Source organism: Mobula hypostoma, chromosome 6 (assembly GCF_963921235.1).
Source record: "Mobula hypostoma chromosome 6, sMobHyp1.1, whole genome shotgun sequence".
Classification (NCBI taxonomy): Eukaryota; Metazoa; Chordata; class Chondrichthyes; order Myliobatiformes; family Myliobatidae; genus Mobula; species Mobula hypostoma.
In genome coordinates, this window is record NC_086102.1 from 51,516,606 (window position 1) to 51,529,646 (window position 13,041).

The following is a 13,041-nucleotide window of genomic DNA, read 5'->3' on the forward strand; positions in this document are numbered from 1 at the left end:
GTCATTTCCATACTTCTACCCCTTTTCTAGCATTGCAAGTTCCTTTCTACTAGTCAAATATTAATAATCTGCATTATAGATTACCTCTAGGATGTAGTCCTACTGTGTAAATACTGTGTCAAAGATTTATTGGCTTTACTGTACTCTAACATATGTAACGTACTAAACATGGAGGCTCCCTGGAAGCACCGGCTTTACAAATCTGAAATCATGGATCTTTAAGCAGTTAATACAAGCTTCTTTTGGGGTGTATGGGGAGTCAGGGAGGGGTAGCACCTCTGGTAGGGGAACACGTTGCGTCCTTTTCAAGGCGGTTAGTCCACTTTTGGTCCCCTCCTGGCACTCAGCTCTCACCTGTGGCTCCTCGTAGATGTTTGCATGTGACAGCGGCCACACCCCGGGCAACGGCTTCGACAAGCCGGCTAAACCAGATGAGGGTAGCCGACGGGTCTCAAACCCTCGTTGAGATCGGGAGATGTTTATCCTGCATGCGAAGATAGGCTCCGGCGGATTGAGCGGACAAGCCCAATGGAAGGTCCAACGATCAAGAAGACAGTCTCCGCAAGCGTCGTGGAACGTGTAGAGCACGACAAGACACAGAAGACGTTCTGGTCATCCACTGCGCCTAGTCTCATCTCCAGCTGTCCCGACTCTTGTCTTGCCACTGGATCCAGATGGGAACTGGGAAGAGAGAGTGAGGCTGATGCTGCGCAACTCTCTCTCACTTAAATCCAAATCAAACGCTAGTCTTGACACCATAAACGGTGTTGAGGTCTTCATCAATGGAACGGTGGATGAACCTACAAGCTTTTTCAGTGGACACCAGAAACCTTTAAAAACTCCACTGTTTAAGCTGCAAACTGGCAAATAATCAAGGTTGAATCAGGAATTAACTTTATTTTAACTGTTTGGATATCTACAGTTCACACCCAGTACAATGAGTCCTGTTTGTTAGATAAGCTTTTTCCAGTCTTCACAGCTTAGTGTTTCATTAACCACTCTATCCATTTGAAAAACCCTAACCAGAATTGTGAAACTGCCAAGAGGGCTTTACAGTTATGCTTTATTTACAGCTACAAAATAAAGTAGCTAAAATCTTGCCCAATGACACACACAAACTTCCCTGTACTGGCACTAGTTATGACGTAGCCTGTTCCAATCATAGAAACACACACACATGCACTTGAGGATTTTGGTTTTTTGCTGGCTCCTGATAATCTGCCTGCAGGACTTCATCTCTGTTTCAGCTCATGTAACCAGTTGCATTTCCGTCATTTTATCTTTGCTGTTCAGTATATTCTACAGTACGCCTGATATCTAAAATCTGGTACTAATAAAGTAACAAACAATCCTGGAAACACATCCATGGCTGCAAAATCCCTTGCTTGCACCTCTAACTATTGAATCAATGATCAAAACAGCTTTCTTAACCACCCCCATTTATAAATGGGCCATATACAGTGCCATACACTTCACTCTTTCAAAAGTCACATCTGATGATTAAAACAAAGTTTAATTACCACCACGCAACTTGCTTTAGTTTATTTTTTGTTTGCAGGATTGGCTCAGGTCAACTAGAAGCATAGCTCTTCACTAGATCTGATTTCCTATTTCCCTAAATATATTTAATAAACTCTTTAAAGATTCGTGGAGTTGCAATGTGAATCACAAAGGTGCGTTTAGTTTGAGTGACCTAAAAAAATAGACTCAAGAGATCAGCAATATTCCTATTGTCTCCACCATCCTCTATGGAACTATACATTCAGAGAAAAGATCAGGCGTGGAGTATAAATATCTTACAGAACATTTCTAGTCAAAGGTCATGGCAAATCCAATAGAATTTTTATTCTAGTATTTTGATGTTTTGGATAAATTAACTGCAAAAAGAGCTTTAAATTGATTCCCTTCTCAAAGGGACAAGAAAGTAACAAACACCAGGCCCCACATGCTCACCAAGTCTATGCTGACCATCGACTACTCAGTCACACCAGTCCTAGATTAATCACACTTTTTGTTCGCCTTTTCAAAGCTCATTAGCTCACTGGTAAACAAGTTCCAGACTAACCTGAGAGTGGGCTGTAAAGTGGTTGCCAAGGATGCAGGCAAAACACAGATAGGTCTGATGATATGATCCTTATTGTTTGGCAGAAAGCAGCTTGTGATTGCATGAGGCTACTCCATCTTAGTGACTGGGTTAGAGCAAGCTAATAAATACACTTTATACATGGCACTTCTGATTAATCCAGAAATATTAAAAGTAAATTTCTCAGAGGGTTTTCATTTGTTAGTGCTTGAGCAAAAAGTACTCTTTTCAGACCTATTGTTTAATTTCTTAGTATAGTCCTTAGCAAAATCTACAATATGTAAAAATAGTACACATTATTACTTTGACTATGTACATTATTCTTTCTCTCTTAAGAATACATTTTAAAGACAGAGTAAAGTTTAATCCACAACATGCTAAGATGCATCCAGGACAAATTCAATTCTTGAGTTATGTCGAGTCACATTCTGCTTCATGTCGTACCAGAAGTCTTTGTGTAAGATTGATTTTTCACGTCTTCATTGCTTTGATTTGATCTGGCAAATTAATAACAAAAAGTCAACAATCTTGATGCAAACTGGACAGCAGTGCTTTATTTCTCAATTATAATTAGCAATCATCCATTATGACCAATAATGTAGTATCTAAGAATGGGTCCTATCTTTACCTAATTTATTAATTTTAACAATACAGCATGGAGGAGGCCCTTCTGTTCTGGCCCCTTGAGTCGGGCTAACTAGCAACGACTCAACCTCCAACAACCTCAATAAACCCCAACATAATCACAGGACAATTTACAACGACCTGTTAACCTAACCAATACATCTTTGGACTGTGGAAGGAAACCGGAGTGCCCAAAGAAAACCACACATTCTATGGGGAGGACATAGAGACTCCTTACAGAGGGTGCCAGAATTTAACCCTGATGCCCTGAGGTGTAATAATTTGTGTTTTCCACTACGCTACCGTGGCATCTTTTCTTCTTTTTTATATAAATTAACCTCCCAGCCTGAAATTCTTTGGGACGCAGGAAAAAAAAATCAAAAAAATCAGTGCATCCATAGGAAACCCACTGTATCACAGGGAGAAAGTGGAAACTCCTCAGAAACAGTGCCTGAGGTCAGGACTGAGCCCAGTTCTCTAGCTGCTCTTCCAGCTGTGCCACTATGCCAACCACATCTTTACACATCAATTATTGTAGAAATTCTGGATCAACCTATCGGCGTATAATTATGGAAATAATCATCTTGCATTATCAGAGTAACCAAAACACACACAGAAAACAAATATTGAAACTAGAACAATTCTTTAGGAGAGAATATCTAGAAGGGACTGGATGCCAGACATACTTAAGAAGAAAATGAATAAGGCAAGAGCATGGGACACAACTGTTAAGAATTAATGGACAAAACATTTTGGTGTTAATTCACAATGACTCTGTTTTCTTAAACAGAAGCTAAAAGGGGGAAAAATATCACTGAATGTAATTTGGAGCACATCTGATCAGAATATTGTTAGAACTATGGTTCAACTTTCAACACCTAAACACATCTAGAGAAAATTAAATTTGAATCATTTAAGCTTATTAAAAATGATTAGATTGAGAACATGTTTTAATAGAAACTATAAAGAACAGGAATGATAATTAAAAATAAATCTGTGGACGAGCAAGGTGTTGGATGCAAGTAGAAGGAATTTTCTCCAAACAATGTGAGGGTTTTTTTGGCTTGAAGTGTTGCTGCTGTTTCTATTTCCACAGATGCTGCTTGGACTGCCAAGCATTTACAGATTTTACTGATGCAAATATTTCAGCCAAGGTTCCCGCAATTTCTTCTCTTGCCTCCCACCGTTGTTCTCAGACGCACATGGTCAGGACTTGGAGATATGTCTACCTTTATATCTATAGAGACATCCAACACCTTCCCAACTAAATGCAGCCTATCCTCAATACCTCCACATTTACTTTTCCTACTTCAGAATCTTCACATCTTTCTTTATGGTAAAAACAAAGGAGAAGCAGTCATTAAACACCTTGCTCATTTACTGCAGCACCAGACAATGATGTACTCTTTGGTCTTCGAGGGTCCCTATCCTCTCTCTAATTACTCCTCTTACCACCTCACCTTTAAAAGCTCCCCATTTGCTTTTGGGACTAGTGCAAACAACCTATTGCAATTAACCTTTGCAATCTCCTGTCTCATACCACCAAAATTCACATTGCCCTAATTTAGGACTTCAACCTGTGGACTAGTTCTGTCTCTTTCCATAACCATTTTGAAACTAATAGAACTATGGCCACTGTTCCAAAAATTCTCACGCTGGCATCTCAGTCACCTGCCCTGCCTTATTACCCAGGAGTAGGTCAAGCTTTGCTCTCTACCTAGTAAGGCCCTCTGTATCTTGCCTAATTAAACTTTACTGAATACACTTAACAAACTCCATCCCTTCTAAGCATCAGAAAGGTCATACAGGAGCCTGAAAACCCATTTACCCAAAGATTCAGAAACAACTGCCTTCCCTCTGCCATCAGATTTCTGAATAGTCTTTTATTTTACACTGTATTTATTTTGTAATTTATAGAAATTTTATGTCTTTTGCAGAGTACGGCTGCTGCAAAACAACAAATTTCATGTCACACAGTGATAATAAACCAAGGAATGGCAGTTTGGCAGTTCCAGTCTGTATTAGAGAAGAAGAGAAGAAAGCCCTTAACTCCGAGTGGAGTCACTGGGATGCCGTCATGACTTTTTTTTTTTAGCAGGCTTTCTTATTTTTACGAGGTTGAGTTGCTAGCTCAATGCTCAACCCAGCACAGATGGGAAATGTGCAAGGGAGTCGGCCAGATTTGAACTCGGGAGCCTTTGCTCTGAAGTCTGGCGCTGATGCCACTGCGCCACCAGTCGGCTTCCACTCTATATTAGGAAAGTTTAAATTCTCTTCTCTAACAATCCTATTATTTTTACAACTCTCCACAAACGACCCACATATTTTCTCTTCTCATTTCTATTGGCTATTTAGGGGCCTATAGTATAACCCCAATAATGTGATTCCCCACCTCCACTTATTTCTCAGCACCACACACAATGCTTCACTGGATGGTCTTTCAGTACTATCATCTCAGACTACTGTTGTGACATTCAAAGCATCAAAAATATAACTCCTCCACCTTGCATTTCTCCACTTTCATCACACCTAAAGCACTTTTGTCCCAGAATATTTAAGTTGCCAGTCCTATTGCCCCCTTAGCCATGTTCCCGTAATGGCTGTAACATCCTAGTCCTTGCTTGGTACCTAAATTACTGAAATGGCACAAAAAAGGCAGAGTTCCTCATTTTCTATCCTTGTGCTCTCCAAGATCAAGGTTACTTTACTTAGAAGTAGAGGTTTTACTCTACTATGGTGCAGCAGGCAGCCACAATATATGATTAGAAAACCGTGACTGAACAGCAAAAAAAAAATCACAAACAGCATTCACTAAACAAATGAATAATTTTGACCAATAAAACAGGTTTGAGTAATTGCAATCATAAGCTTATAAGCGCTGATTGAATTTTTTGAGGATGTGACTAACACATTGATGAAGGTAGAGCAAAGAAGGGTTCCGACCCGAAACGTCGACTGATCTTTTCCACGGATGCTGCCCGACCTGCTGAGTTCCTCCAGCATGTTGTGAGTGTTGCAATGAAGGTAGAGCAGTAGATGTAGTGTATATGGATTTCAGCAAGGCATTTGATAAGTTACCCCATGCAAGGCTTATTTAGAAAGTAACACACATCAAAGTTGCTGGTGAACGCAGCAGGCCAGGCAGCATCTCTAGGAAGAGGTGCAGTTGACGTTTCAGGCCGAGACCCTGCGTCAGGACTAACTGAAGGAAGAGTGAGTAAGAGATTTGAAAGTTGGAGGAGGAGGGGGAGATCCAAAATGATAGGAGAAGACAGGAGGGGGAGGGATGGAGCCAAGAGCTGGACAGGTGATTGGCAAAAGGGATACGAGAGGATCATGGGACAGGAGGTCTGGGAAGAAAGACAAGTGGGGGGGGGAACCCAGAGGATGGGCGAGGGGTATATTCAGAGGGACAGAAGGAGAAAAAGGAGAGTGAGAGAAAGAATGTGTGTATAAAAATAAGTAACAGATGGGGTACGAGGGGGAGGTGGGGCATTAGTGGAAGTTAGAGAAGTCGATGTTCATGCCATCAGGTTGGAGGCTACCCAGACGGAATATAAGGTGTTATTCCTCCAACCTGAGTGTGGCTTCATCTCTACAGTAGAGGAGGCTGTGGATAGACATGTCAGAATGGGAATGGGATGTGGAATTAAAATGTGTGGCCACTGGGAGATCCTGCTTTCTCTGGCGGACAGAGCGTAGGTGTTCAGCAAAGCGGTCTCCCAGTCTGCGTCGGGTCTCGCCAATATATAAAAGGCCACATCGGGAGCACCAGACGCAGTGTATCACCCCAGCCGACTCACAGGTGAAGTGTTGCCTCACCTGGAAGGTCTGTTTGGGGCCCTGAATGGTGGTAAGGGAGGAAGTATAAGGGCATGTGTAGCACTTGTTCCGCTTACACGGATAAGTGCCAGGAGGGAGATCAGTGGGGAGGGATGGGGGGGACAAATGGACAAGGGAGTCGCGTAGGGAGCGATCCCTGCAGAAAGCAGGGGGGGGGAGGGAAAGATGTGCTTAGTGGTGGGATCCCGTTGGAGGTGGCGGAAGTTATGGAGAATAATATGTTGGACCCGGAGGCTGGTGGGGTGGTAGGTGAGGACCAGGGGAACCCTGTTCCTAGTGGGGTGGCGAGAGAATGGAGTGAGAGGAGATGTACGTGAAATGGGGGAGATGCGTTTAAGAGCAGAGTTGATAGTGGAGGAAGGGAAGCCCCTTTCTTTAAAAAAGAAGGACATCTCCCTTGTCCTAGAATGAAAAGCCTCATCCTGAGAGCAGATGCGGCGGAGACGGAGGAATTGCGAGAAGGGGGTGGCGTTTTTGCAAGAGACAAGGTGAGAAGAGGCGTTTTTGCAAGAGACAGGGTGAGAAGGGTGATCCCCTTCTCGCAATGCAAAGCTCTTACTCACTCTTCCTTCAGTGAGTCCTGACGAAGGGTCTCGGCCTGAAACGTCGACTGCACCTCTTCCTAGAGATGCTGCCTGGCCTGCTGTGTTCACCAGCAACTTAGATGTGTGTTGCTTGAATTTCCAGCACCTGCAGAATTCCTGTTGTTTGCGTTATTTAGAAAGTAAAGAGGCATGGGATCCAAGGGGACATTGCTATGTGGATTCAGAACTGGCTTGCCCACAGAAGGCAAAGAGTGGTTGTAGACGGGTCATATTCTGCATGGAGGTAGGTGACCAGTGGTGTGCCTCAGGGACCTGTTCTGGGACCCCTACTCTTTGTGAGTTTTATAAATGACCTGGATAAAGAAGTGCAGGAATGGGTTTGTAAATTTGCTGATGACACAAAGGTTGGGAGGTTGGGGGTGTTGTGGATAGTGTGGAGGGATGTCAGAGGTTACAGCAGGACATTGATAGGATGCAAAACTGGGCTGAGAAGTGGCAGATGGAGTTCAATCCAGATAAGTGTGAGGCGGTTCATTTTGGTAGGTGAAATATAATGGCAGAATATAGTATTAATGGTAAGACTCTTGGCAATGTGGAGGATCAGAGGGACCTTGGGGTCCGAGTCCATCAGACACTCACAGCTGCTGTGCAGGTTGACTCTGTGGTTAAGGCGGCATATGGTGCATTGGCCTTCATCAATCATAGGATTGAGTTTAAGAGCTGAGAGGTAATGTTGCAGCTATATAGGACCCTGGTTAGACCCCACTAGGAGTACTGTGCTAAGCTCTGGCCACCTCACTACAGAAAGGATGTGGAAACCATAGAAAGGGTGCAGAGGAGACTTACAAGAATGTTGCCTGGATTGGGGAGCATGCCTTATGAGAATAGGTTGTGTGAAATCTACCTTTTTTCCTTGGAGTGACGGAGGATGAAAGGTGACCTGATAGACGTGTACAAGATGATGAGAGGCATTGATTGTGTGGATAGTCAGAGGCTTTTTCCCAGGGCTCAAATGGGTAGCATGAGAGGGCACAGTTTTAAGGTGCCTGGAAGAAGGTACAGAGGGGATGTCAGGGGTAAGTTTTTTTTTATATACAGAGAGTGATGAGTGCATGGAATGGGCTTCTGGCAATGGTGGTAGAGGCAGATACAATAGGGTCTCTTAAGAGACTCCTGGATAGGTACATGGAGCTTAGAAAAATAGAGGGCTATGGGTAATCCTAGGCAATTTCTAAGGCAAGGATATGATTGGCACAGCTTTGTGGGCCGAAAGGCCTGTATTATGCTGTAAGTTTTCTATGTTTCCATGTTTTTATGCACAGATAAGATCTACAAAGGTACATCTTTGCAAAGATGAGTTGGGGTGAGGAGTTGAAGGAATGATGGTAGAGGGAAGTACAGTTTTAAAATTAGGCTCTCAGTCTGTTCATTAAATCCAATATTATTATACCTTTGTCTTTCCATTTGCTTTCCTCTCCCTTTCCAACATGCTGACCCCCCTCTTCTGATAATAAATCATATTTGTATATTTGCCCTTCAGTAACTCAGCCAGCATCAGTTGTCTGAATTTGCGACTGCTGACATCTTAGGTTTTATTTAGCTCCACTTGATTTCCAATTGCTGATAAACTTGGCAAATTTAACTTTCTTTTCTCTAAGATTGTCTTGATTGCTTGAAAAGGGGTTCAACTGTAAAAATTGCCACACACAATTTTTATCCATTACATCTCTCTTGGCAGGAGTCAAATAACACTTTTTTTTGTTTAAAATGCTATTCATATGGCTCTAAATGAATGATGTGTGCAGAACTATATCTAAAACAAAAGTGAGGAAAATTAACAACTGATATGCCAAATACAATAATTTGTTTTATTATTTGCCTTAATGTAAAGAACAATTCTATTTATGAGGCAGTTTACCGATCTATCATTAGTGCCACTTCCAATCTATTCCACTCTCCCATCTTTACACATCCTCCAAATTTGTCAATGTATTTATCCTTCTAAAAATGTTTTTTTTTAATCCAATTCCACTACCCCTTGAAAAAGTCAAAACAAATAACTTAAGGCATTCTTTAAAAGCAATAAAATCACTTCTGATTCTATTGCAACAGACATTTGGGGGTGAGAGAAAAGAAACTAAACATGAAATGAATATCCAGCAGAACAAAATCAGGAAAAGTTTGGTTTAACCATATGAAACTATAGTACCTGTATTAAAATATGCCCAAATCCTAGTTTTAAAATAAGGTTGCTATGCCTTGATACTATTTGCGGTATGTGGCATTTCAGCACATGATGAAGATAATGAGGTTTAATATCAGTATTCTCAAGTAATATATGGAAAGAATTTTCATGCATGTTTTCAGTTAACCCAAGTATGGTTTCTAAAATTCAGTACTCTGATTTTACTGTTGAATAATGCAGGAATATCTTTCAGTGAAAAGCAATTTGTGTGAGTTATAGATATGCAAAAATACTTCCCCTTGTTTCTTAAAAGTTGCAGGAAAAATTCTGTACTTTTTGTTTAAAACATTTTTATTTCGCCTTAAAAACTGATTTCAGGTATTTCTCTCACTGCTTTTCTATCTTAGAAAGGTCATTTGATTTAGAAGCCGGATTCTGTAAAGGCACTATGTTCCAAGGATGTTTTCAAATCCACTGTAGCTTATACAATAGATGCATTTCACTGAACATACAAATATAAATGTATTCTTGATTATTCTTACTGCTACTTAAAAAATAACATAATGGTATTAACAACAATACATTACACTGAAACAAAAAATATCACATGAACATTAATCTCCCTGTTACGTTATCTTTCAGATAAACTGCACTCGTTGCTTACCCTATGAAAAAAAATCTGAATACTAATATCCAAATTTCCAAAAGTAAGATTTAAATATATTATTAAATTACAGAATTACTTACCATAGAAAAGGAACATTTTGCCTATTGAATCATGCTAATTTTCCAGAGAATAATACAATCTGTGTCATATCCATTTTTATGCACAGTCTTCCAGTATCTTTCAATACGTGTCTATCCATTTCTCCCTTGAAAGCCCTGATTGGCTGTTTCTATCACTGACACAGGCAATGGGTCTCAGATATCATCTCCACATAAAAATAGTTTTATTTTATGTCCTGTTGGTCCATTCTTTTGGATTTGTCTCATGGCCCTTGAATACAATGTAACAGTTTCTCCTGATCTACCAAATGAAAACCCATATAGTCTTTTACAGTATTTCTTTTGCAATTCTACCTTCATTCTTCTTATATTTAAGGAAAACAACCCTAGTATCTCCATTCTAAACGCGTAGCTGAAACTATTATCATCATGAAGTTCAGAATTCATGTATATTAAAATAAATCTGTTGCGGCAATTTACTGGAATTGCTTTTCATTCTATTTTGAGTTTTTAAAATTCATGTTAAAATTACCCACGACACTGTATAAATCATATAGACATCTGACTATAATAGTGAAGAAATACTGTAATGTTGAAAATGTTAGGTATTAATAACTAGAAAGTTAATTACAATGTTTTAGGCTGACATCTATGATTCGTTTTGGAAAATCTCCAATAGGATCCCATCACCAAACACATCATTCCCTCCCTCCACTTTCTGCAGGTATCACTCCCAATGCATTTCCCTTGACCATTCAGCCCTCCCCACTGATCTCCCCCCCCCCAGTACTTATCCTTGCAAGCAGAACAAGTATCATGCCTGCCCTTAAGCTCCTCCCTCACTCCCATACAGTCCTTCCAGTTGAGATGACACTTCACCTGTGAGTCTGTTGGAGTCATCTATTGTATCCGGTGTTCTCAGTGGGGCTTCCTGTATATCGGTGAGACCCAATGTAGATTGGAAGACCGCTCCACCAGAAAATGCGGGATCTCCCTTTGGCCACCCATTTCAATTCTACTTCCCATTCCCATTCCGACATGTCAAACCATGGTCTCCTCTACCGCCATAATGAGGAGACACTCAGGTTGGAGGAGCAACACCTTATATTCTGTCTGGGTAGCCTCCAACCTGATGGCATTATCATTAATTTCTCAAACTTCCAGTAACTGCCTCCTTCCCATTCATCCTTCCCATTCCCCTCTCTCTCCTAATCTCCTTACCTGCCTATCACCTATTGAATGTCCAATCCCTATACACCTCCATTCCCCATGAAGAAGGCCTCAAAGACCTCCGCTACTTTCTGGATAATAGACCTCATCAGTTTCCCACCGCTACTACCCTCCTCCGGTTGGCGGAACTTGTTCTCACACTCAATAACTTCTCTTTTGGTTCTTCCCACTTTCTTCAGACCAAGGGTGTAGCTATGGGAACTCGCATGGGCCCTAGCTATGCCTGCCTCTTCGTTGGTTATGTGGAACAGTCTGTGCTCCAAACCTATTCTGGTACTGCTCCCCAACTTTCCCTTCAGTACATTGACGACTACATTGGTGCTGCTTTCTGCACCCATGCTGAGCTCGTCAATTTCATCGACTTTACTTCTAACTTCCACCCAGCCCTCAAATTCACTTGGTCTATCTTGGACACTTCTCTCCCCTTTCTCGATCTCTCGGTCTCCATCTCTGGAGACAGACTGTCCACTGACATCTTCTACAAGCTCACTGACTCTCATAACTACCTCAACTATATCTATTCCCACACCGCCACATGCAAAAATGCCATTCCCTATTCCCAGTTCCTCCACCTCCGCCGCATCTGCTCCGAGGATGAGGTTTTCCATTCCACGACATCTCAAATGTCCTCTTTCTTTAAGGATCGTGGTTTCCCTTCTGCTGTCATCAATGATGCCCTCACCCGCATCTCCTCCATTTCCCGCACTTCGGCTCTCACCCCATCCTCCCGCCACCACAACAGGGACAGAGTCCCCCTTGTCCTCACCTACCACCCCACTAGCCTCCAGATCCAACACATTACCCTCCACAACTTCCGCCATCTTCAACAGGACCCCACCACTAAGCATATCTTTCCCTCTCCACCCCTCTCCGCCTTCCGCAGGAATCAGTTCCTCTGCGACTCCCTGGTCCACACATCCCTCCCCACGGATATCCCACCTGGCACTTATCCCTGTAAGCGCAAGTGCTATACCTGTCCCTACACCTCCTCTCTTGCCACCATTCAGGGCCCCAAACAGTACTTCCAAGTGAGGCAACACTTCACTTGTGAGTCTGTTGGGGTCATCTATTGCATCAGGTGCTCCCGGTGCGGCCTCCTCTACATCGGTGAAACCCGATGCAGATTGGGGGACCGCTTTGTCGAGCACCTCCGCTCCGTCCGCCAAAACAGACAGGATCTCCCAGTAGCCATTCACTTCAACTCTGCTTCCCACTCCCATTCAGATATGTCCATACATGGCCTCCTCTACTGCCATGATGAGGCTAAACTCAGGTTGGAGGAGCAACACCTCATATACCGTCTAGGTAGTTTCCAGCCCCTTGGTATGAACATAGAATTCTCCAACTTCCGGTAAGTCCCTCCCCCTCTCTTCCCCTATCCCTATCCCTATGTCACTCTGCCCCCTCCCCCAGCTGCCTACCTCCTCCCTCTTGGTTCCGCCTCCTTCTACTATCCATTGTGTTTTCCCGTATTCTTTCTTCACCTTTCCTGCCTATCACCACCCTGCCTCCCCTCCCCCACCCCTTTATCTTTCCCTTACTGGTTTTTCACCTGGAACCTACCAGCCTTCTCCTTCCCACCCTCCCCCCACCTTCTTTATAGGGCCTCTGCCCCTTCCCCCTACAGTCCTGATGAAGTGTTCCGGCCCGAAACGTCGACCGATCTTTTCCACTGATGCTGCCCGACCTGCTGAGTTCCTCCAGTGTGTTGTGAATGCTGCCTATCACTTCCTTCTGGTACTCCTCTCCTTCCCTTTTCTTCTGTAGTGTTCTATCAGATTTTCCTTTCTCCAGCCCTTTATTTT

General features: G+C 42.6%; 1 protein-coding gene across 6 annotated transcripts in view; it reads right to left on the reverse strand.

The window, feature by feature from the left end:
* Window positions 1–887: 887 nt before the first annotated feature.
* arl6 (ADP-ribosylation factor-like 6) overlaps window positions 888–13,041 on the reverse strand; it is a 67,926-nt gene continuing 55,772 nt past the window's right edge. For all 6 annotated transcript variants that reach the window (XM_063049894.1, XM_063049893.1, XM_063049890.1 and 3 more), the window contains one exon: window positions 888–2,580. In XM_063049894.1, coding sequence (XP_062905964.1) covers window positions 2,555–2,580 — 26 coding nt within the window. In that variant the 3' untranslated portion in view covers window positions 888–2,554. The remainder of the gene's footprint in view (window positions 2,581–13,041) is intronic.